Source organism: the organism of the source record quoted next, unplaced genomic scaffold (genome assembly GCF_019419815.1).
Source record: "Pyrus x bretschneideri cultivar Hongxiangsu unplaced genomic scaffold, Pyrus_bretschneideri_v1 Contig29, whole genome shotgun sequence".
Lineage (NCBI taxonomy): Eukaryota > Viridiplantae > Streptophyta > Magnoliopsida > Rosales > Rosaceae > Pyrus > Pyrus x bretschneideri.
The window spans coordinates 527,330-553,081 of NW_025999601.1; the positions used below are offsets into that span (position 1 = coordinate 527,330).

Consider the following 25,752-nt stretch of genomic DNA (forward strand, 5'->3'; position numbering starts at 1 on the left):
AGTTAGTACTACGGTCTAGTGGAAAATTTATTCATTTATAAGTGAGAGGTCTTAGGTTTGATTCTCGTCAAAGACGAATTTGAACCACATTATTACTAGCCCATTGACAGGCTTAACCTACTTCTGCACCCCTGTTTTTTATTTTTTATTTTTTGTCAAAGACCACCCCCATTAGTATAAGGGAACTTTAACGAAAAGATCCTGATACTGTTCACTTTAATGAAAAACCACATTTTTACACTAAAAAGTTAATCTTGGTTCTATTCACTTTACCCTTTATTTTGTCCTTATCGTTAAAACTCAAAGTTTTTAAGACTTTTTCATCAGTTTTCCTTTAGTATAACTAATATCGTTTGTTAAATAAATAAATATATATATATATATAAAGGAATTGAATATATGGGTCTCTTTCTTACTGGACATCTTACAAAAATTATAGGACCGGTTACACATAAATTCGTCCATACTTTGTATAAGACATCCAATAAAAAGGAGGATGATGTGAAAGTGAAAAAAAATTCTCAAAGGGAGTTAGTGTAATTTATTAATATGCATACAGATGGTAATAAAAAAATTGGTATCGAACTCATTAATCATGAGATTCGAACTAAAATTTCTCATGAGATACAAACCTAAGACCTCTTACTTATAAACGAAAAGAAAAACAACTAGATCATAATACTACTAACTTTGGAGTGGCATGAACGTCATAAATTGCGTTTGCGTTTTAGTGATGACCATAATACGTTTCATTAGGACCGAAAGGAACGTCAATTTACTCAGAAGGCTGTCATAAAAAACTCCAATCCAAATAAATATAAAGATGAAAACAAACTGGTATATCCTTTACTTTCACTTTCGTTTGGTTAAAACTGTTGAATCATAATGGATTTTACAACATACAAACACATCGAAAACCAACGAAGGCTGGGAGAACGAAGCCTTCTCTTCTACACACCAACCCTCAACACCTACTAGATTCTTAGGTTGAATGAATCCAGATTGCAGACGCTTCACACAATGATACTACTTCTTGTCAACAAACTGTCGTTTCATCCTCTCAACGCGAAGGAGAACCCCATCTCCCTAGTTGACCTTCTCATATAGAATCGCAAACATATGAGATACATTACCAACCTTCCATTACCAAAAACATCCTTCAAACACGATGCTAGTCAGTGAAAAACACAACAGAAAGAGAATACAGGCCGCAGTTGAGAAAATTATCCCAACATATTATCCGGATTGAAGTGTAGTGACTCCCTCCATATAAGCTCCTTTATATCTTCTTCATCCAGCGATGCCTGCTCAAAGTCAAAGACGAATGGAGATGGGCAAATAGGTTCCTCATTGATCTCGTGAAGACTTGATAAAAACGGATGATTCAGTGCTTCCTCCACTTTTCATGCATAGTAAATGAAAAGGACAGATGTTTAGTACCTTGAAAATGAATGAGAAAATTCCAGATTGAGTGTTATTAAATGCTAAGAGTACGAGACTTACCAGTAATACGTTTGCTTGGATCAAAAACTAGCATTCTTTCTGCAAGATCAATTGCCAGTGGCGAGAAATTTGGGAATTTCTCGGCAAAGTGTTGCTTCGGGACATGTGGGAGCTGCTTAACATACTTCCTGGCATTATCACTTCTTAAAAAGCCAAGATCGGATTCATCTGGTGAACCTAGGAGCTATATTTGAACAATCAAGAAATTGAAACATCAAAATCATAAAATTAACAGCATAAACTTCCAAATTTTGTAACTAGTTGACATCCCTTCTAAAGAATATCGACAATAAATAATACTCTGCTTCTGCTAAATCACTTCTATCAAGTTCAAGAGTTGCTATAGAATACGATGGAAAATGCGTTTACCTCAGTTATGAGACTCAACTGCTGAACATAGTCTTTACCAGGAAACAGTGGTTCCCTCCTAAGAATCTCCATGAAGATGCACCCTACTGACCAAATATCAATTGCTCCAGTGTATTCTGAACAGTTGAGTAGTAACTCAGGGGCTCGATACCAACGAGTTACAACATATTCTGTCATGAAATCTGTCTCTGATGTAGTTCTTGCAAGCCCAAAGTCACAAATCTTAAGATCACAATTTGCACTGAGAAGCAGGTTGCTTGGTTTCAGATCGCGGTGCAAAACATTTGCAGAGTGTATGTACTTCAATCCTCGCAGTAATTGATACAGGAAATACTGCCAGACATTATATTTTGCTTAAAATTTAAGTGATGTAAACCTTTATTTCAACAGAATTTACATGGTAATTCATACTATAAATGTTGCGAATACAACATGACCAATACATAGTCTACGTATCATCCCAAGAGGGAGACGGAGAGATAACCAAACACAAGCAAGAAATTTCATAATTGCAGCAAAACTAGCAGAAATCAAATATTCATTTCATTCTACCTACCCCTATGTCTAATGTTTATGTCTGGATTTCCTTCAAAACGATATCCACAGTATAAAAACAAGCAACTTACTTGACAGTGATCATCTATCAAAGCCTGGCTGGAGTTTATTATCTGATTCAAGTCAGTGTCCATCAATTCATACACAATGTAAACATCATTGAACTTTTCCCTATCTGCTGGCCTTATGATGTCCTTAATTTTGATAACCTGCAAAACAACAATGCAATTATTTCTTATTCACAGTTAAACAATCTAACAGGCAAGTTCAACTATTCTTAACAACAAAACCTTCTTCAATAAAAATTTCAATTTTTGGTTATCATTTAGCTAAATTTGGATATGTGATATGTGACAGAATGCGAAAGGTTTTACATTGTCATGATCCATATGGCAAAGGAGTTCTATCTCTCGAAGCGTCCTCTTCGCATCAATCCTATTGTCAAATGCATTCCCAATCTTCTTGATTGCAACTTCTTCCTTTGTCTCAGAGTTTGTTGCACAGCTGCCAAATGGAAAACATTAACCTCTCATTGAAAAAAAAGAAAACACTTACTCCCTATGAAACCTCTCAAAATTGATCAAAACATGCAGTAACAGTATAGGAATCCAAAATCTATCCTTTTGGGGCTCAAGAAAAGCAAATTCCCACAAAGCTAAAGCCTTCCCATTTCAATTTTGAAACCAAACATTTCAATTTCATGCTCAAAAATCCAACCCTGCGTTTCCCAGAATCCAAACAGATACCACTTCCAGACCAAAACCAATGTCAAAAATGAAAGCAAAAAAGTTGAGAGAGGGAGGGAGGGAGGGAGGGAGATACCAAACGATGCCATAAGCACCGCGACCGACTGGGTGAATAGGAGGAACATACTTGGAGGAGACTTCAAAGAGATTACCCAGAATATTGTACTGTATATACTTGCCTCCATACAGAGGAATCCCTTCTTTTTGCGCACCCTCCATCTCTTTCTTCCTTCCTTTTAATCCTCTGACAGAAAGAAAATGAAGAAAGCCCTGCGGAGTTCTCGCGCTGACAAACGCAGAAGAGATAGAAAGAAAGAGAGATGGAAATGGAAAGGGTGGAGTGACCGCCTGAAAATGGAGAGCAAAAGCTATGGAGGGGCCATTTGGTACCACAACCAGTGCCTGACCGCCACCGCACTCTTTCGCTTTTTGTGTTTTTCGCTTCTTTTGATTTTCTTTCAACTTTTCAACGTTCAAATTTGACCGTGAAAACAACTCAGTATTACGGTCTGATGATATTTTTCTTCATCTCAAAGTGAGAAATCTTAGGTTCAAATCTCATGGATGACGAATTTAATATCAGATTAGATTGCTTATTGTGTGGCTTAGTCGAACTTTTCCTTCTTACTATAAAAATATCGAAGTATTAAAAAATATATATTTGTGGAAAAGGCAGAGTCAAGAATTCACAAGTCAAGTTTTGGTTTATTCTTTTTCATGGGTCAAGAAAATTTCAGTTTTCTTTCCGTTGAACTTGCAAGATTAGTCTTTGAGTTTGAGGGCCCAAACTCTTAGTAGGCCTATATACACTGGAGCTGGGTGGAGCTGGCTTTTGGGTTGGGTTGGACTGGAAATTACAAAGGAGTGGGCCATCCAATTATCACTAACAGAATGTATTCTTCTTTCTTGTTTTTTTTTTCTTTTCCTTTTTGAGTTCCAGACGAGATTTGAGTTTTAAAGGATAAAGTAAAACAAGATTTGAGTTTCAAATGATAAAGTGAGATGAGATTCGAGTTTCAAAGGATAATTTTGGAAGGTTAATTTTGTCCTATGGGTTTGGGACGGATTAGGATGGATCTAGGTGGCTGTCATTCGCTGAGAGTTTGATGAATGAGAGCCATGCCGCCTTTGCACAGAGAGAGAGAGAGAGAGGAGGAGGGAGTACTAGGTCGTGTTTTATTATGTTCACTGCACCATTAATTTTTTATTGCCCAATTGATCGTTTCATCAATTAATTGTGTGCAAACATCTCTGTGTAATTTTTTATTTCTTCCAATTAAATGGTGAGATCAAATTAAGCTAAGAACTTTGGGTTTTGTTCATCAGCTGTTGTAAAAAACTTGGTAGATAGATGTTGTGTAATTAAATTATTCATATTATCAATTAATTTTGAGCAAGTATTTCTGGGTAGTTGTTAATTTCCTTCAATATTTGATAATAATTAAATTAGGAAATTGTTATTGGCACTCCAAGAATCTCATTTTACACTCCAAACTTTCTATATTTGGAAACAAAAATACACTTGTGAGGAGTGTAGAATGAGATTTTTGAAGTGCCAATAACACTTCCCTTAAATTAAAGTTGAGAACTTTGTGTTTTGTTCATCACTTGCAGTAGATTTTACTTGGCAGAGAAAATGTACAGGTTTGTTTTCTTTCAGATCGCATTGTAATGGGTCTCTTTGAAAAAACAGTTCCTCAGACCAGTTGTGAGGTTTGTTCTTATATGGTACATGAGTTTTCTTTATAATTCTTTAGCACAATTGTTAGTGTTTGTAGTTGTGATTAGTGTTGTCCTACATGTTTAAACTCAACGCATGCCTGAAGAAAATGATACACTACATTTGCAAACGATAAAACATATTGAGAGTGGAGGAATCTCCTTTTGAGCTGGTCATGTTGGAGTACATTTTTACCAACTTGGTACACTATGGAAATTCATGGACTCTTTTACTTACCCATTTTGTATATGTATTTGTTAATTACATGACAAAGTTTTCGACCCGTCGCAGCACACGGACATGAATTCTAGTATAGACTATAGTTTGTCCCCAAGGCCCTTCAAATGTTGGCGTGTGCACAGAATTTACATACTCCATGCTAGGATAGGTCATGCCCAAAAATCACATGAACTATCTCAAAATATACAATTTTCTTCCGTACACTTTCGCCTAATAGTCTCTTCCAATATCTCATTATTTTGCTCAAAATGTTTTCAAGTTCAGTTGTACATATACATAGAGAAAATAATTTACATATCTTTATCAGACAACAAGAGAGAAGAAGACTTTGAGAGGTTTATTTTGTTGTGAATCAACAAAAAAAAATAAGAAAGAACATTTGAATTCTGAAGTCAGGCAAATGAATTGAGGTCTTGATATGTCATACTAATTGTGTTCTAATAAGGTATACTGTTTACATGAAGGGCATACCGAAAAATATTGCTTTTTTTTTTTTTTTAAGACGACAATGTTAGTGGGTTAAATAGTTAGTCGTTAGAAGGAAGAAGAATCGGTGGAGTCGAACCCGCACTAAAGTGCATAGGCATGATTACTTTCCACCGCTATGATAAACTCTATCCGCTACTCTTTATATTGCTATTAATTATCAACTTGGTAATCACATACTTATTGTATGAAGAACAGTTTTATCAACTCAAAAGAGAAGACAAAATAAATTCTCAAATGCCTCATTTTAACCATGAAATTATATACGTAAGTTTAGTTAAGTTGGCAAAAACAATATGATCAACTCTTTACACTCAATTTGAATTCTCATCCTAGTGCAATTTCTTTTATTACTTTATATCAAGTGCTTTGAGTAAAGAAAAATTAGCCAAACATAATATCAATTTTTTTATAGTTCGTACATGCCAATTATACAAACAATTAAACATTTAAATCAACTTAATATGATAAAACTCGTGAGATTTCTTCCTTGTCTTAAATCCTTAAAAAAAAAAAAAAAAACGAAAATGTTAGAAAGTCGTGCTAAGAAAATCTTGTTGCATCAAACAGTTGAATGAACATGCATCAGTGTTTAATACTTTGAGAAATCACTATCTTACTACTTTTGCTTGCTTGGCAGTCAAGAAACTTGACGTTTATATATTCATCTGCATCTAGAAAATGGCTCATAACAAACAATTAAATCAAACTTTTCCATCAGATTGCTATCCTTACTTTAGCTGTTGTTATCCGAAGTCTAGAACTAGAAGACTCGAAAGAGTCAAGTGCAGCGTTAGAGGAACTGCGGCTATCTACTCAATTCAATATTACATTGCAATAATCAATCAAAAGTTCAATACATATGATGTAGAAGAAATAAATTGATATTTTTCTGTTCACATTAATCACGTCGACACGTAACTTAGGGACGGATACAATATATTCGATCAATTAACTGCAATCGAACAACTTATTAGGCAGCGCATAGTTTGGTTCGATTTAAGTGAAAGCAGTGAATATAAATATCTCGTCATGTACAAGACGTAGAATAGACGACCTTCCAAGCTTTAACCCTAGATGATAAGAGAAATGGCAATGCCAAACATAGAGATTAATTAGTTAGTCGTTCACTATCATATATGTCATGGATAGTTGCAACCCTTGAATTTTGGGTAACAATGTCGACGGACTTTAATTTAATTCTTTCTCCTACTTCATTATTTTCTACTCCTATATTCCAACGTGTATGTTCCATGTACACAAGTCTTTTTAGAGGAAGACTAATTCGTTGAGGAAAATTTAGGATTGGTGGTCTAATTTTGACTTCGTGTCGCATGATTGATTGTCATTCGCTTACATAATTAGTTGTCGCTAGCATGCGCACGGTCGATTGTCGTTACAAGCACTACAACACGACTCTCATTCCCTTGTATATTAAGTAATGGGATCCCTATTCAACTTCATGTCATACAAGACTATTGTGATCCCTCCTCCCTGTGATGTTGCCAGTGGTTCCTTGCGTGACATATACGAGACACATAAGCATCGATGAGTCCCTAATTTTCTTCCAAAAGGATAAAGAAAGTGACAAATTAATAAATAAAGATTAAAGAGAGAGTTGCTTTAAAATCGAAGCTTCTGTGACCTGGCATGTGAGAAAATTGTATCCCAAATTCCGGAAAACATATGTGGCTCCAATCTTTTGTTTATTATTCTAATCTGATGGTTAGCATTAGCTAATTAAAGCCATTTGATTAGCTTATTTAATTAACATAATGAAACTTATTCACCCGTTATGGATGTGATTACTTTTCGCTACCTTATCAGTTTGGTAGTTTCCGAAAAACTGAGTATGCAGCTTATGGACGTAGTAACTGCATTTCTTTATGGGGATATTGATACGGAAATTTATATGAAAGTTCCCAAATAACTTACATTGACTAGATCAAATATTTTCAAACTCCAAAACATGCTCTCAATTCCATTGGGGCGTTCACTCTACGGTTTGAAGCAATCCAGAAAAATGTGGTATAACCGTCTGAGTGAGTATTTGACTAGTCAGGGATATGTGTACAACTAACTACACCCTTGTGTGTTCCTTAAGAAGTCACATTCCGATTTTGCGATAGTTGCAATATATGTCGATGACATGAATCTCATCGGAACTCCTAAAGAGCTCACGAGAACTACCACGCACCTGAAGTCGGAATTTGAGATTAAAAATCTAGGAAAGACTGATACTGTCTCGGTCTCGAGATAAAGCATGTTCGGATAGAATCTTAGTACATCAATCAAACTACACCCAAAAGGTGTTGCATCGTTTTAACGAGGATAAAGCGAAGCCTTCAAGTACTCCTATGGTCATTCGATCACTAGATGCAAAACGAGATCCCTTCCATCCGAATGAGGATGATGAAGAGATTTTGAAGCCTGAATTTCCTTATCTAAGTGCGATATACGTTTTATTGTACTTAGCTCAATGCACTATACCCAACATCTCCTTCGCTGTTAATCTTTTGGCAAGATAGAATAATGCACCAACACGCAGACACTGGACTGGTATTAAAGACATTTTCCGTTAGCTTAATGGTACTACGATTTTGGGCTTGTTCTATCCCTACAGATCCTCGAGTGATGTCGCACCTACTTATCTCAAGTCGATTCTCACCTTTTTGGTTATGTCGACGCATGATACTTATCTGATCCGCACAAGGCACATTCACAAACGGGTTATGTCCTTACCGTTGGAGGCATCGCAATCTTTTGGAGGTAAACTAAACAGACCTTAGTTGCCACTTCGTCTAACCATGTTGAAATTCTCGCCCTAAACGAAGCAACTCGAGAATGCTTTTGGTTAAGAACAATTGTGGGCTATATTCAAAGCTTATATGATCTTTACCCCTCATTGACATCCCGACGATGATCTATGAAGACAACGCAGCATGCATTGAACAGTTCAAGAATGGTTATAACCCGCCTATATCCAACCCGAACAAGCAAGTTTTTTTTAGTTATAACCCGCCCGAACCCAATTCAATTTCAATTTGTTCATTGATTGGGTTGGGTTGGGTTGATCATTTGCCCGTCCATCCCCAACCCAACCCAACCCGATTAACCAAACTCAATCTAACCAAATTGTAACCCATATCAATTAATGCTCATACTACATCCAAGTGGGCTAAGTCCAAAAATTAACGGCCTTTTTAATATTTTTTAATAAATTACCATTTATAATTACTTAAGCTTTTAAGGAATAAAGGGCTTTGATTAGTCAACCCATATTCATTGTCTCTAAATCCTAAAGCTTTATAATCATTAGTCTCCAAAACCTAAATTCTTTGTGTCTCGAAGCAATTGCTCATCAACGTTGATTTATTTATGAAATTAAAGTTAACTAGCTTTAACACTACTTGGCTTAATTTTTTTAAGAAATTCTTGGAAAGTAAGTTGTTACAAGATTATACTCAAAATAGTTGGGCAACCCGAACCCAACCCAAGTAAACCCGAACCTAATTAAACTCAAGCCCAGATAAACCCGAATGACACCCAACCCAAACCCAAGCTCGAATTGTAAAAATTGGGTTAGGATTGGGTTAACCTTCCAACCCGCCCAACCCACCTGAGTTTCACCCCCTACTTTGAGGTGCCATCAACAAAGGACATCAAACTGCGACTTCGAAGTAACGGAACAAACTGAGCTCGCCACAAAGGATAGTTATGGCGATCCAGTTTCAAAGGAAGAAAAGCAGAAACGTTGGCAAGGGCAGCAGAAGAAGCCATTGTATTTACGAAAAATGTGTTGTGAGACTAGAAGAAGGATGATACCATATAAGAATTGTGCTCGTTACTGAGCTTGTATTGATTTAACGTCTATATAGAACTTTACAAGTAGAGTTTGAATGAAGAACAAAGTCTTCAAAACAAACCACAAAGATAAATTACAGAAAATACAAAATCACAATATTATCATACTTTGAATTCAAAAATATTCAAACAGTCATGGGATGGATGGAGATGAACCTTGACTGATTCCATGGTTATCGCATATGTTTGTTGTGGCGGGAACTGAGTTTTTCAAACTTGGTTTAACAATGGGATCCCTATTCAACTTCATGTCATACAAGAATATTGTGATCCCTCCTCCCTGTGATGTTGGCAGTGGCTCCCTGCGTGACATATATGAGACACATAAGCATCGATGAGTCCCTAATTTTCTTCCAAAAGGATAAAGAAAGTGACAAATAAATAAAGATTAAAGAGAGTTGCTTTAAAATCGAAGCTTCTGTGGCCTGGCACGTGAGAAAATTGTATCCCAAATTCCTGAAAACATACGTGGCTCCAATCTTTTGTTTGTTATTCTAATCTGATGGTTGGCATTAGCTAATTAAAACCATTTGATTGGCTTATTTAATCAACAGGACGACCCATCAAGATAGATTAAATTGATTCCCTTATTTAATCGAGAGAAAGAGGACGACCTTTCAAAATAAAATAAGTCTCAACTGCCCTATTGAGAATAATTGTTTACTACTGATAAAGGACCCAATAAAGAATTAATATTGTAATAAATTAATAAAGTACTGCGTACAAAAAACCATAGAACATAACAAATTTCTACAAATTCCAAGACAAAAAAAAGCTTCGTATAGTTTATAATATCATGTTCTTTTTGTCAAAGAAAGAATTATAGATATGTAACATGGGAACTGGGGACAAATTAGGAAGATTAAAATTAATTTTGATTACAATAGATATTTCAACCGAATTACAAACTAAAGCCTTGGTGTTAACACAAATTCTTTACATACATACATACATACATATATATATATATATATGATAAGTTATTATCATAAACAAGGGTAAAAAAATGGTCCAAAAAAAAGTTAAGCATGGACTGACCAAACAACAAAATAAAGACCCAAAATAAAGATTTATCCCCAAAACCTAGGAGCTCTAACTATTCTTCCGTCGGAAGAACCACCATCGCCGCCATCAACAATCAAAGAAGAGTCAAAGAATAAGTTTCGACAAGAGATATATAAAGAATAGAGTTGAAGCTTCGTTCTCAAAGTGCGAAAGCATTTGTTTTGATTTTGTTTTGTGCGAGAGAGCCCTGCATTTTTTAAATATTCACATCGTAGTCCAAATTCATTGCCGGATTCAATCAATTCTAAAAGATATCCAACACCTTCTTTAACAAATTTCAGAAGTTTATATATCAAATCACTAAGCACCCTTTGGAATTGGAGAGGGCAAAGTGAAGTGTAAACAGAAACAGACTTTTTCAAACGACTTGGATTTAAAAATTAAGCTTGGCCTTAGGCCTATAGCAGCTTAAAGAAGTACATAGAGACATGGGGACAAATGTGTTGTCCACTTTCTCAATCTGTAACACACTAAGCCAACATAGTTGAAAAATCATTGACTAATCAACCAATTGAAGGAATGACTAGAAAGTGACGCCAAAACAGAAAATATTCGATATTTGTGTACAATAAGATCCCATAGATTTCCTCAATTAACTTAGAAAGTGTCCGAATTATACTAATCGTTTTGTTAATCTTAATCCCCTTATCTTAAAACGTGCAAAAACATTGTTGACTTGCATGTGTTTATAAGTAATTACGTTGCTTTTCATATTGTCAGTTGATTTTATGGTAGAACCTCAACTTTCTTCATGGTATCAGAGCAGGTTGTCACAAATTTGAAGCCTAACAGTCACACATGCTCTACATCATCCTTGTGTTGTCAACGTGTTAGGCTTGAAAATTTACCACACAGAGGAAGGAATCCAATTTTGCCAAAAGGCTCTGCTCAATCGAGCAAACAAAATCTCCTCCTATCACTTAATTTGGCTGATAGGGAAAGGGGACTATTGGGGGGGCTCAATTAGATGGACCAACTTCCTCCCCGAGAAGTGACTGGATTAGTGGGAACCGCAGGCCTTGCTTCCCCCCGATTTACCGGGGGAAGGACACGTGTTGAGATTAAATCTCACATTGGAGAAGAATGGACCTTGCATATGCTTATAAGTAATTAGATTATTCTACATATTATCAATTAATTTTATGATGGAACCTCAACCTTCTTCGAACACGAGTACACATAGAGCCAACCAAAACAAGTTAAATTTAGGAGAAGTAGCAACTACCAAATACCAACTAGTCAAAACACATGGGACTGTTAGATTCCTATAATCTTATCCGTATGTACGCTGAGGGGGAGTTGGAAACGGATGTTAATATTGAAGTTATTTTGTAGGACGTGCATTAGAATTGGAGTGTTTCGAGTTCACTTACACTTCACGCAATTGTAATAAAGTGGCTCACTCGGTAGCTTCCTTTGTCGTTTGAGAGAGTGGTTCTTGTACAATTTGACCAAAAAAAAAATACATAAGAGTGTTAGGGTTTTTTTATAGAAAGAAATCAAGAAAGTTAAATACTCAAGGGGATTTTAGCATGAAGCCCCCCAAAACCAACACTTTTTGGGAATCAACCTCTATTTATAAGCATATCATTTCTCTGCACATCTTGTTTACCTTTATCTCTTGGGTCATTCAATATAACACTAAAAATAAACAAGGACATACAAAAGTAGAAAAATAACGTCTTAAAAACACTTTCCTTACATTATTATTTAAGCCCTCCTTTTGTTTGGGCATTAGCAATATCCTTCAAAAGGCCAAATTATTTAGAGTCACTATTTTTGGCCTAAAAATAAAGAATGATTATGCTAGGTGCATTAACTATAGCTTTAACAAATTTGGAGTCGGTAAAAATTTGCACATCATGAATTATCTACAACCGAAACTTATATATCACATGTCATAATGTAAGTGCAAAAAAGAACTTTAATTTATTTGGTTACATGACTCAAATTTTGAGTATACTAAAAAAAATTCCTCAATGAAACAAATGAAAGTTACCAAAAGTTGCTTTGTACCCAAAAAGGTCGGGAGAGAGAGCAATTACATTAATAAACCAGGGTAAAAAAATGGTCAAAAAAAAAGTTAAGCATGGAGTGACCAAACAACAAAATAAAGACCCAAAATAAAGATACATTCCCAAAACCTAGGAGCTCTAACTATTCTTCCGTCGGAAGAACCACCATTGCCTCCATCAACAATCAAAGAAGAGTCAAAGAATAAGTTTCGACAAGAGATATATAAAGAATAGAGTTGAGGCTTCGTTCTTAAAGTGCGAAAGCTTTTATTTTGGTTTTGTTTTGTGCGAGAGAGCACTGTGTTTTTTAAATATTACACATAGTAGGAAACTCAAGGACCCCATGTCCAAATTCATTGCCGGATTCAATTAATTCTAAAAGATATCCAACACCTTCTTTCACAAATTTCAGAAGTTCACATATCAAATCACTAAGCACCCTTTGGAATTGGAGAGGTCAAAGTGAAGCGTGAACAGAAACAAACTTTTTCAAACGACTTGGATTTAAAAATTAAGCTTGGCCTCAGGCCTATCACCTATGGCAGCTTAAAAAAGTATAAAGGGACATGGGGACACATGTGTGGTCCTACTTTCTCAATCTATGTCACACGCTAAGCCAACATGGTTGAAAAATCATTGACTAATCAACCAATTGAATACAATTTCTTGTTATTCCTTGCCTAGAAAGACAATATTTTAATCCAAGCTTTAAGCTTTTCTGGGTATCTAATTATTTAACAGGCATTTCTTGTGCCTACAATCATATTTTCTCATCTTTCCCAACAAACATATTTTGAAGGAATGATTAGAAAGTGACGCCAAAACAGAAAATATTCGATAATTGTGTACAATAAGATCCCATAGATTTCCTCAATTAACTTAGAAAGTGTCCAAATTATACTAATCGTTTTGTTAATCTCAATCCCCTTATCTTAAAACATGCAAAAACACTGTTGACTTGCATGTGTATGTACTGCTCTTCATATTGTCAGTTGAATTTATGGTAGAACCTCAACTTTCTTCATGGTATCAGAGCAGGTTGTCACAAGTATGAAGTCTAACAGCCACACATGCTCTACATCATCCTTGTGTTGTCCACGTGTTTGGCTTGAAAATTTACCACAGAGGAAGGAATCCAATTTCACCAAAAGGCGCTACTCAATCGAGCAAACAAATCTCCTCCTATCACTTAATCTGGCTGATAAGGAAACGGGACTATAAATTTAGGAGAAGTAGCAACTACCAAATACCGACTAGTCAAAACACATGGGACTGTTAGATTCCTCTAATTTTATCCGTATGTACGCTGAGAGGGAATTGGAAACGGATGTTAATATTGAAGTTATTTTGTAGGACGTGCATTAGAATTGGAGTGTTTCGAGTTCGCTTACACTTCACGCAATTGTAATAAAGTGGCTCACTCGGTGGAGCTTCCTTTGTCGTTTGAGAGAGTGGTTATTATAGATGAAGTTTGTTATTTCCTGATTGGATTTTTTAATCTCTTGCTCAATATGTTAACGTTTCTATTACAATTTAATAATATTGTACAATTTGACCAAAAAAAAAAAACATAAGAGTGTCAGGGGTTTTTTATAGAAAGAAATCAAGAAAGTTAAATACTCAAGGGGATTTTAGCATGAAGCCCCCCAAAACCAACACTTTTTGGGAATCAAGCTCTATTTATAAGCATATCATTTCTCTGCGCATCTTGTTTACCTTTATCTCTTGGATCATTCAATATAACACTAAAAATAAACAAGGACGTACAAAAGTAGAAAAATAACGTCTTAAAAACACTTTCCTTACATTATTATTTAAGCCCTCCTTTTGTTTGGGCATTAGCAATATCCTTCAAAAGGCCAAATTATTTAGAGTCACTATTTTTGGCCTAAAAATAAAAATAAAGAATGATTATGCTAGGTGCATTAACTATAGCTTTAACAAATTTGGAGTCGGTAAAAATTTGCACATCACGAATTATCAACAACCGAAACTTATATATCACATGTTATAATGTAAATGCATCACATGACTCGAATTTTGAGTATACTAAAAAAATTCCTCAATGAAACAAATCAAAGTTACCAAAAATTGCTTTGTACCCAAAAAGGAGGAGAGAGAGAGAGAGAGAGCAATTACAAGCTGCAATATACATGATTGGTTTTAACTGTCACCTTTCTCTCTTACTGAAACCAATATCGAAGTGCCATTGTTTACCAAAAAAATGTCAAATTAATGCTCAAATCCAACTCCCAACGTACCAAGCAACACAGATCTGGCTATAAAATTGGAAAGTAAATAATTGTATTTGAAGTTTGAACAAAATGGGTACATAGAAAACACAGAACTTCACTCTGCTTCTACATCACTGTAATACTGTACAAAACCCAGACAGCTTATATCACTTTTGCAACAAAATAGCCTACAGGCACACACCAACATAGCAAACCCACTTCCCCAAATTTATCTCTTAACCCCGACCCCAATCCCTCGTGTTCCGAGAAATTCTAGACATGAAATTCTGTGTCACGTCATCCGTCCGCTCAAGACACGTTAAGAGATCTCCGCATCCTATGTGGTATATGAATGCAACGAGGTTGCTCTTCGTGTCTTACATAGACGGATGATACGGAACGGAATCCCTTCCCCGAAATCTTCCGTCAAATCCCATAAACTCAAAGATCAATAAATTAAAAAATGAACAAATTATATATTACACAGTTACAATCACAAAGGGGGAGTATCAGATTAAACATCTGAGCAATACCCACTTGGGGTTTCAGCTGGGGTTTGGGAGCTGGAGCTCAGGAACCCTCCATATTTATTCGGCTTTCGAGCTTGCCCGCCCGCCATGGAAGCCAGTGACTTGACCAAGCCCTTGATTATCCTGATCTTAACCAGTCCCCTCCTGGGAGGAAGGGTCCGATTTTGGCTGTGCTTGGATTTGGAACCTGGGATTTCCATTTTCTCCGAATTCAACATGAGGCTTTGAAGGGTGGAGGGAGTAGGAGAAGAGGAAAACGGAGTGTTTAGCTGAAGGCCTTTTCTCCCACTAGAGACAGAGAGAGTGGTTCTTAAAGGAAAACGGCGTTCTTAAACTTCACGCAATTGTAATACAGTGGCTTACTCGGTACCTTCCTTTGTCGAAAGAGTGGTTCTTCTAGATGAAATTTGTTATTTCCCGATTGGATTTTTTAATCTCTCTCTCTCTCTCTCTCTCTTAATATTCTTAGAACAATACTGTGAAATCACAGCTTGGTTAACATGGAATCAGAGCATGTTAACCAAGCTATGATTTCTGATCGTGTAATATTCTGATCGTGCTAACATGGTATCGTTGCTGGTATAGCTAATCGTGCGATTTTCTGATCTTGGTTTGCTTCCGCTCTCTATTTCTGATCTTCTTGCTGCCTTCTGCTTCCTCTATTTTCTGTGGAGATTATTGTAGATCTCATAGCTCGTCATTCTTGGCGTCTGTTTTCGTGCACGCCAACTGTTCGACAAAAGTTCGCAATCACCATTCTGCTACGAGTTTTTGGTTTTCTTGCAGCAATGGTTTCTGCCTCTCAACTGCAAATTGTTCAATCTCCCATTACCTCTCTTATTTCTACTGTGTCAACATCTGTCACGGTCAAGTTTGATGAGACAAACTACTTGGTTTGGCATTTTCAGATGGAGCTTTTGCTCGAGGGGTATGGAATCATGGGATTTGTGGATGGTTCCACACATTGTCCTGCTCGATTCACACATTGTCCGGATGAAATTGGGTCTTCCCAAGACTCTGATGACTACAAGATTTGGAAGATGCACGATCGAGCCTTGATGCAGCTCATTACTGCAACTTTTTCATCACCTGCGATTTCTTGTGCCATCGGGAGTACCAGTGCACAAGATCTTTGGACACGGCTCAAGGAGCAATTTTCGACTGTTACAAGAACAAGTATCTTCCAAATGAAATCAGAATTGCAGAATATCAAAAAGGGCAATGATTCCATTTCTTGCTAATTACAAAGAATCAAGGAGGGTAGAGATCATCTTTCTGCGGCTGGGGTTAAATTTGATGATGATGATGATATTGTAATTCTTACTCTTACTGGTTTACCATCTGAGTATAATACGGTTCGATCAATCATCAGAGGCAGAGAACATGTTATATCTCTGAAAGATTTGAGAGCCCAATTACTTGCTGAGGAAACAATGATTGAAAGTACTTCTGCCCCTTCATTTCTTACTGCAATGGCTGCTGATACTGGTGGTTCTCCGACAAGTTTCAAGGGCAACTTTGGTCATCAGTCTCCTTCTTATACTCATACCGGTGCATCTTCTTCTTATAGCAATAACTATGGTGGTTCTCAATATAAACCATTCTATAACAAAAACAAGAACAAAGGAAAGTTTCAGTATGGCCAAGGTGGACCTAAATTTGGAAACAACAGGTCTTTTTACCTGAATCATGTGCGTAGGATTCTTGGTAATTCACCTACTCAGTCGTTGCCTAATACTGGTAATCCATGTCAAATTGTGGCAAGTATGGGCATCTTGCAGATACATGTCGATTTCGAAATACTGATTCTGCATTTACTGAAGGGTGTCAAATCTGTGGAAAAAGGAATCACAGTGCACAGTTTTGCCATTTCCGCAATGCAAACATCACTTCCAACTCTGGATGCATGAATGCTAGGCATGTCAATGCTTCTGTTTCACCAGTGGAATCCAATTTATCTCAGCAAGTATGGCTCACAGACTCAGGTGCAACAAATCACATGACTGCAGACTTGAATAATTTGTCCTTGGCAACTCTTTTTCCATCATCCGAGATGATTCAAACTGCAAGTGGTGAAGGTTTGCCAGTGTCTCATAGAGGATTTTCCATATTACAGACTCCATTTCGTACTCTAAAATTGATTTCAGTTCTTTATGTACCTAAGATATCTCAAAATTTACTCTCTGTGCATAAAATCTGCCTTGACAATAATTGTTGGCTGATTTTTTATGCTTGGTGTTTTTGGATTCAGGACAAAGCCACAGGGAGAATATTATTCAAGGTTCTCTGCAATAATGGATTGTATCCCATTCTCATCCAACCATCCTCTCATCCCACAAAGGCTTTCTCAGCTGCTGCATATCTTGGAAAACAAGTAATTTCGAGTCTATGGCACCATAGATTAGGTCATCCTTCAAATAATGTTGTTTCCCTTATGCTTAAGAAGTCCAACATCACTAGTGTTGCTGATTCCACACCTACATTATGTTCCAATTGTCTTGCGGGAAAAATTAGCAAGTTACCCTTTACCTCAGCCACATGTAAACCTGTTCACCCTTTTGATGTTGTTCATAGTGATGTATGGGGTCCGGCTCCCTGTCTCTCTATAGATGGCTTTAAGTACTATGTTACCTTCATAGATCAATGTACTCGATTTTGTTGGATTTTCCCACTTGTTAATAAAACTGATGTTTGTTCTACATTTGCTACATTCTATCAGTCTATTCTTTATCATTTCTCAGTTTCCATAAAGACACTTCAAAGTGATGGGGGGGGAGAATTTGTCGGGAACCAATTACAAACTTTCCTTGCTACTAAGGGTATTAGTCACCAATTGTCTTGTCCATATACCCTAGAGCAAAATGGGTTGGCTGAACGGAAACATCGTCATATTATTGAAACCACAATCACTCTCCTCCAAACATCTCATTTACCTGCCCCTTTCTGGTCATTTGCTTGTCAAACATCAATGTACCTTATTAATCGAATGCCATCACAAACATTGAACCACAAGTCGCCATTTGAGATGCTTTATAGTTCTGTCCCTGACATTAGCCATCTCAAAGTCTTTGGTTGTTCTTGTTACCCCCTGTTAAGACCTCTTAATACCACTAAGTTGCAACCTCGAACGACAAAGTGTCTTTTTCTAGGGTATGCATCAAAGTACAAGGGGTACTTATGCTATGATGCCACTAAGCAGAAAGTTTATATTTCTCGACATGTTTTGTTTGATGAATCTGAATTTCCATATTCCATTCTAGTCTCAAACCGACCATCTGACCTTCCTACATCCCATGTGCCACAATCAGTCTTTCCAACACCAGTCACTACCCTTGATAATGTGTTAGTCTCCCCCAAATCTCCAGCTTTACAACCTGTTCCTTCCTTAAACATTGACTCTTCCCCATTATCCATAAACACTACTCCTTCACCTTCAATACAATCCATTAATGCAAGGGAACATGTTTTAACTCCTCAACTCCCTGTGGTTCCTGAGATCCAATCTGAGAATTTCCAAGTAGTGTTCTCCATTCCTCCATTAAATTTGCATCCGATGCAAACTAGATCCAAGAATGGCATTTTCAAAAAGAAGGCATTACTGACTACAATTCATGAACATGGAAGAGTGGATTTAGCTACTGTTGAACCTACAACATACAAATCTGCTTTAAAGTGTAAAGTATGGGTTGATGCAATACAAGAAAAATTAGTTGCGCTCAATACTCAGTCTACATGGAGTTTAGTTCCACTTCCAGTACAGAAAAACCTTGTTGGGTGCAAATGGGTTTTCAAAATTAAGAAGAATGCTGATGGTTCGATAGGGAGGTATAAGGCTCGCTTGGTAGCCAAAGGGTTTAACCAAGAGGGAGGACTAGACTATGGAGAGACTTTTAGTCCAGTTGTTAAACCAACAACTGTGAGACTTGTGCTAGCAATAGCAGCTCATTTTGGTTGGAATTTGAGACAACTTGATGTAAAGAATGCTTTTTTACATGGTATATTGCAGGAAGAGGTGTATATGGCTCAACCTCCGGGTTTCATTGATTCTCTACATCCTGAGTATGTTTGCAAGCTTCATAAGTCTTTATATGGCTTAAAATAGGCTCCTCGAGCTTGGAATGATAAGTTCACAAGCTTTCTGCCTTCCCTTGGGTTTAATACAACTTATACTAATTCCTCTTTATTTGTGAAGACGAATGGTTCCTCTGTTGTGGTATTGCTCCTTTATGTAGATGACATCATTGTCACTGGTAATGCTTCAACTATGATTGATGATGTGATATTTGCTTTGACAAGAGAGTTTGATATCAAAGATTTGGGCCCTCTTCATTTTTTTTGGGAATTCAGGTTATTTCGCAGAATGATGGGCTATTCCTTTCTCAGGCAAAGTATGTTAAGGACCTACTTACTAAGACTGAAATGCTAGATTCCAAGGCTTGTGTCACACCCTGTTTGCCTTATAATCGGTTAGTTCTTGATGATGGAAAGCCATATAACAATCCAGCTCTTTATAGAAGTGTGGTTGGTGCTTTACAGTATCTGACTTTCACTAGGCCCGATATAGCATTTGCAGTGCACCAAGTGTGTCAGTTCATGCAGAATCCCATGGAGTCTCACTTCAGTGCCGTCAAGAGGATACTCAGATACCTTAAAGGCACTATGCACTTGGGAATTCGCTATATTCGAGATGGTTTGGCAGTTCATTCTGATACTGTAAGGGCATTTTCTGATGCAGATTGGGCTGGAGACCCTAATGACAGGCGCTCTACTACTGGCTTTGTTGTGTTTTTGGGTTCCAACCCTATTTCCTGGTCATTTAAGAAGCAACAAACAGTGTCACGATCCTCCACCGAGGCAGAATATCGAGCTCTTGCTACAACTACTGCTGAATTAGATTGGATCCAACAACTATTGACTTTCTTGCATATTGATATTCCTACTGCCCCAGTAGTGTTTTGTGATAACATGTCCGCCATTGCTCTCACTCTTAATCCAGTTCTACATCAACGAACCAAACACATTGAAGTTGATATTCACTTTGTTCACGAACGAGTTGTCAAGAAGCAGCTGCAAGTTCAATTTGTATCATCCACTGAGCAGTATGCAGATATATTCACCAAGGGTTTATCTACTCCGCTTTTTCAAACTCACTGTCACAATCTCAGTCTTGGTTTCACTACTCCTGAGCTTGAGGGGGGATGTTAAGGGTAGTAATCCAATGGTAGTAAAAGATGACACTTGTCAAAAGATAAAGAAGGTAGAGAAGGCAGTTAGAGTTGGTTATGTAGTGACTTAGGCAGTAAGATTTGTAAAAGAAGGTAGTATATAAACTTGAGGCTGTAAGATTGTAAGGTACGAAAAATATAAAACATCAGTTGAAGAATACTCTCTCTCTCTCTCTCTCTCTCTCTCTCTCTCTTTCTCTCTTTCTCTCTTACTATTCTTAGAACAATACTGTGAAATCACAGCTTGGTTAACAGACCAAGCCTTTGATTATCCTGATCTTAACCAGTCCCCTCCTGGGATGAAGGGTCCAATTTTGGCTGTGCTTGGATTTGGAACCTGGGATTTCCATTTTCTTCGAATTCAACATGAGGGCTTTGAAGGGTGGAGGAGGGAGTAGGAGAACAGAGGAAAACGGAGTGTTTAGCTGAAGGCCTTTTCTACCACTAGAGAGAGAGACACAGAGAGAGATGAAAAAAGAGAATTTGCCTTGATGGAAAAGAAAGCTAGAGAGAGAGAGAGAGAGAGAGCGAGCGTGCTTTGGAAAGGATGTTGGGTGTGCTGAGTATACAGAAGTGGAATCGAGCTTAGGGTGTATGTTTATAGGCGAATTTTTTTATTTTTTGGATTCTTTTTTGCTTTGCTTGCTCTCCAAGTTTTTCTTAAAGTGTTTTCATCAAGACATGTGGCACTGGCACCCAAGGGCATCTAACATGAGAAGGAGCACAAAGACCACGTGGGGATGCATGCTCATCAACTGACTTGACGAAACTAGTTGCAATAGGCCACGGCTCAAAACCTCTTCTGGCAAACAAAATAATAGGGACACAACGGATCTCCTTGTCTGATGCCTCTGGAGCAGGAGAAAAAACCACAACATTTCTTTTGAAAATATATGTTGGTCCTATAATTGTTGGATATACAATGTATCTGAACAAAATAACTGTAAATGTTGCATATTCTCATCGCGAGTCCAAGAATAAATGTTCTTTCAAATTGAATTTGTTGGGCAATATCAAATATAAAAATAGAAAATCTTTCGAACCTCGTTTCTCCTAGTCCTAGATGTGAAATAAATGAGAATGATTTATTCGTGGATATTTTGAGTATATGATATTTTGAAAAGGTAGTATTATCTACACATCTCGTTTTACCTCTCACACATCTTATGTTAATATCACTTGAACGTGCATAAAATTGTTTGCTTAGATAAGCTACAACTTTTTTTTAGTATTTTCGTTACTAGTTATAGAAAAATTAAGCATCTAAAAATAAACCATTGGAAACTAGTTAAACGTGTGGGCCTCCAAACTATCTCATCAAACGCGGTATTGAAAATGAAAATAAATGAGCTCAATAGATTATGTGGGCACAAAATCTCACATTTTAAGTAGTGTCTAATAATTGGTGAGTGAATACCTATATAATTGCTAATATTCTAGTATTGACATGATGACAAAATCAAGTCTAGGCCAAGAACAAATATTCAATATGCAAACTAGAGTTGAGTTGAAGTTTCATCGTAAAATTAATTGATAATATGAGGAGTAGCCTATTATTTATAAGCACATGTAATGTTCCTTGTAACATCCCACATCGTCCAGGGGAGTGAATCCTCTAAGCCTTATATGTATATTCTCATCTCTACCTAACACAAGGCATTTTGGGAGCTCATTTGTTTCGGAGTTCATCGGAACTCCGAAGTTAAGCGAGTTCGCACGAGAATAGTACCGGGATGGGTGACCCATTGGGAAGTTCTCGTCTGAATTCCCAGAAACAAAACCCACTCAACAGATACCCACTCAAATTCACGTAAGTTGTTCTCCTCACTATATGACAAGTTAATAAAGTTACGAGTCCCATCAAAAAAATTATAGATAAATACACACAAAAATTATACCAAAATCGCAGTCATATGCATACATACACGAAAGTTATACCAAATTGGGAAGATTAAAATTAATTTTGGTATTTGTTTTGCCGGATTCATTCAATTCTAAAAGATATCCGCTTTCACAAATTTCAGAAGTTCATATATCAAATCACTAAGCACCCTTTGGAATTGGAGAGGGCAAAGTGAAGTGTGAACAGAAACAAACTTTTTCAAACGACTTGGATTTAAAAATTAAGCTTGGCCTCAGGACCATGGCAGCTTAAAGAAGTATAAAGAGATGGGGACACATGTCTTGTCCTACTTTCTCAATCTATGTCACACGCTAAGCCAACATAGTTGAAAAATCATTGACTAATCAACCAATTGAATACAATTTCTTGTTATTCCTTGCCTAAAAAGACAATATTTTAATCCAAGCTTTAAGCTTTTCTGGGTATCTAATAATTTAACAAGCATTTCTTGTGCCTACAATCATATTTTCTCATCTTTCCCAACAAACATATTTTGAAGGAACGATTAGAAAGTGACGCCAAAACAGAAAATATTCGATAATTGTGTACAATAAGATCCCATAGATTTCCTCAATTAACTTAGAAAGTGTCCAAATTATACTAATCGTTTTGTTAATCTCAATCCCCTTATCTTAAAACATGCAAAAACACTGTTGACTTGCATGTGTATATAAGTAATTATGCTGCTCTTCATATTGTCAGTTGAATTTATGGTAGAACCTCAACTTTCTTCATGGTATCAGAGCAGGTTGTCACAAGCATGAAGTCTAACAGCTACACATGCTCTACATCATCCTTGTATTGTCCACGTGTTTGGTTTGAAAATTTACCACAGAGAAAGGAATCCAATTTCGCCAAAAGGCACCGCTTAATCGAGCAAACAAATCTCCTCCTATCACTTAATCTGGCTTACTGGGAACCGTAGGCCTTGCTTCCCCTTGATTTACCGGGGGAGGGGGCATGTTGAGATTAAATCTCACATTGGAAAAGAATGGACCATGCATGTGCTTATAAGTGATTAGACTACTCTACATATTATTAAATGATTTTATGATGGAACCTCAACTTTCTTCAAACACGAGTACACATAGAGCCAACCAAAACAAGTTAAATTTAGGAGAAGTAGCAACTACCAAATACCAACTAGTCAAAACACATGGGACTGTTAGATTCCTCTAATTTTATCCGTATGTACGCTGAGGGGGAGTTGGAAATGGATGTTAATATTGAAGTTATTTTGTAGGACGTGCATTAGAATTGGAGTGTTTTGAGTTCGCTTACACTTCACGTAATTGTAATAAAGTGGCTCACTCGGTAGCTTCCTTTGTCGTTTGAGAGAGTGGTTGTTATAGATGAAGTTTGTTATTTCCCAATTGGATTTTTTAATCTCTTGCTCGATATGTTGACGTTTCTATTACAATTTAATAATATTGTACAATTTGACCCAAAAAAAAAATACATAAGAGTGTTAGGGTTTTTTTATAAAAAGAAATCAAGTTGTTTTTTTATAGAAAGAAATCAAGAAAGTTAAATACTCAAGGGGATTTTAGCATGAAGCCCCCCAAAACCAACACTTTTTGGTAATCAACCTCTATTTATAAGCATATCATTTCTCTGCACATCTTGTTTACTTTTATCTCTTAGATCATTCAATATAACACTAAAAATAAATAAGCACGTACAAAAGAAGAAAAATAACGTATTAAAAACACTTTCCTTACATTATTATTTAAGCCCTCCCTTTGTTTGGGCATTAGCAATATCCTTCAAAAGGCCAAATTATAGAGTCACTATTTTTGGCCTAAAAATAAAGAATGATTATGCTAGCTTTAACAAATTTGGAGTCGGTAAAAATTTGCACATCACGAACTATCTACAACCGAAACTTATATATCGCATGTCATAATGTAAGTACAATAAAGAACTTTAATTTATTTGGTTACATTGACTCGAATTTTGAGTTTACTAAAAAAAAACCCTCAATGAAACAAATCAAAGTTACCAAAAGTTGCTTTGTACCCAAAAAGGTGCAGAGAGGGAGAGCAATTACAAGCTGTAATATACACGATTGGTTTTAACTCACCTTTCTCTCTTGCTGAAACCAATATCAAAGTGCCATTGTTTACCAAAAAAATGTCAAATTAATGCTCAAATCCAACTCCCAACGTACCAAGCAACACAGATCTGGCTATAAAATTGGAAAGTAAAAAATTGTATTTGAAGTTTGAACAAAATGGGTACATAGAAAACACAGAACTTCACTCTGCTTCTACATCACTGTAATACTGTACAAAACCCAGACAGCTTACATCGCTTCTGCAACAAAATAGCCTACAGGCACACACCAACATAGCAAACCCACTTCCCCAAATTTATCTCTTAACCCCGACCCCAATCCCTCGTGTTCCGAGAAATTCTAGACATGAAATTCTGTGTCACGTCATCTGTCCGTTCAAGGCACGTTAAGAGATCTCTGCATCCTATGTCGTATATGAATGCAACGAGGTCGCTCTTCGCGTCTTACATAGACGGGTGATACGGAACGGAATCCCTTCCCCGAAATCTTCCGTCAAATCCCATAAACTCAAAGATCAATAAATTAAAAAATGAACAAATTATATATTACACAGTTACAATCACAAAGGGGGCTCCTACCAAGAACCTCAAATTTCAGCAAATTGATGGGTCAGGAGCGATCAGATTAAGCATCTGAGCAATACCCACTTGGGGTTTCAGCTGGGGTTTGGGAGCTGGAGCTCAGGAACCCTCCATATTTATTCGGCTTTCGAGCTCGCCCGCCCGCCATGGAAGCCAGTGACTTGACCAAGCCCTTGATTATCCTGATCTTAACCAGTCCCCTCCTGGGAGGAAGGGTCCGATTTTGGCTGTGCTTGGATTTGGAACCTGGGATTTCCATTTTCTTCGAATTCAACATGAGGGCTTTGAAGGGTGGAGGCCGGAGGGAGTAGGAGAACAGAGGAAAACGGAGTGTTTTGCTGAAGGCCTTTTCTCCCACTAGAGAGAGAGAGAGAGATTAAAAAAGAGAATTTGCCTTGATGGAAAAGAAAGCTAGAGAGAGAGAGAGAGAGCGAGCGTGCTTTGGAGAGGATGTTGGGTGTGCTGAGTATACTGAAGTGGAATCGAGCTTAGGGTGTGTGTTTATAGGCGAATTTTTTTATTTTTTGGATTCTTTTTTGCTTTGCTTGCTCTCCAAGTTTTTCTTAAAGTGTTTTCATCAAGACGTGTGGCACTGGCACCCAAGGGCATCTAACATGAGAAGGAGCACAAATACCACGT

The 25,752-nt window shown here is 37.0% G+C and overlaps 1 protein-coding gene across 1 annotated transcript; it reads right to left on the reverse strand.

The window, feature by feature from the left end:
* Nucleotides 1-824: 824 nt before the first annotated feature.
* On the reverse strand, nt 825-3,598 carry LOC103945648 (mitogen-activated protein kinase 13). The gene is made up of 6 exons (XM_009356240.3): nt 3,250-3,598; nt 2,802-2,931; nt 2,499-2,636; nt 1,873-2,205; nt 1,504-1,687; nt 825-1,399 (listed from the first exon to the last, which is right to left on the reverse strand). Exons 1-6 carry the CDS (start codon nt 3,390-3,392, stop codon nt 1,224-1,226), a joined length of 1,104 nt encoding a protein of 367 aa, XP_009354515.1. The 5' UTR covers nt 3,393-3,598; the 3' UTR covers nt 825-1,223.
* Nucleotides 3,599-25,752: the final 22,154 nt, after the last annotated feature.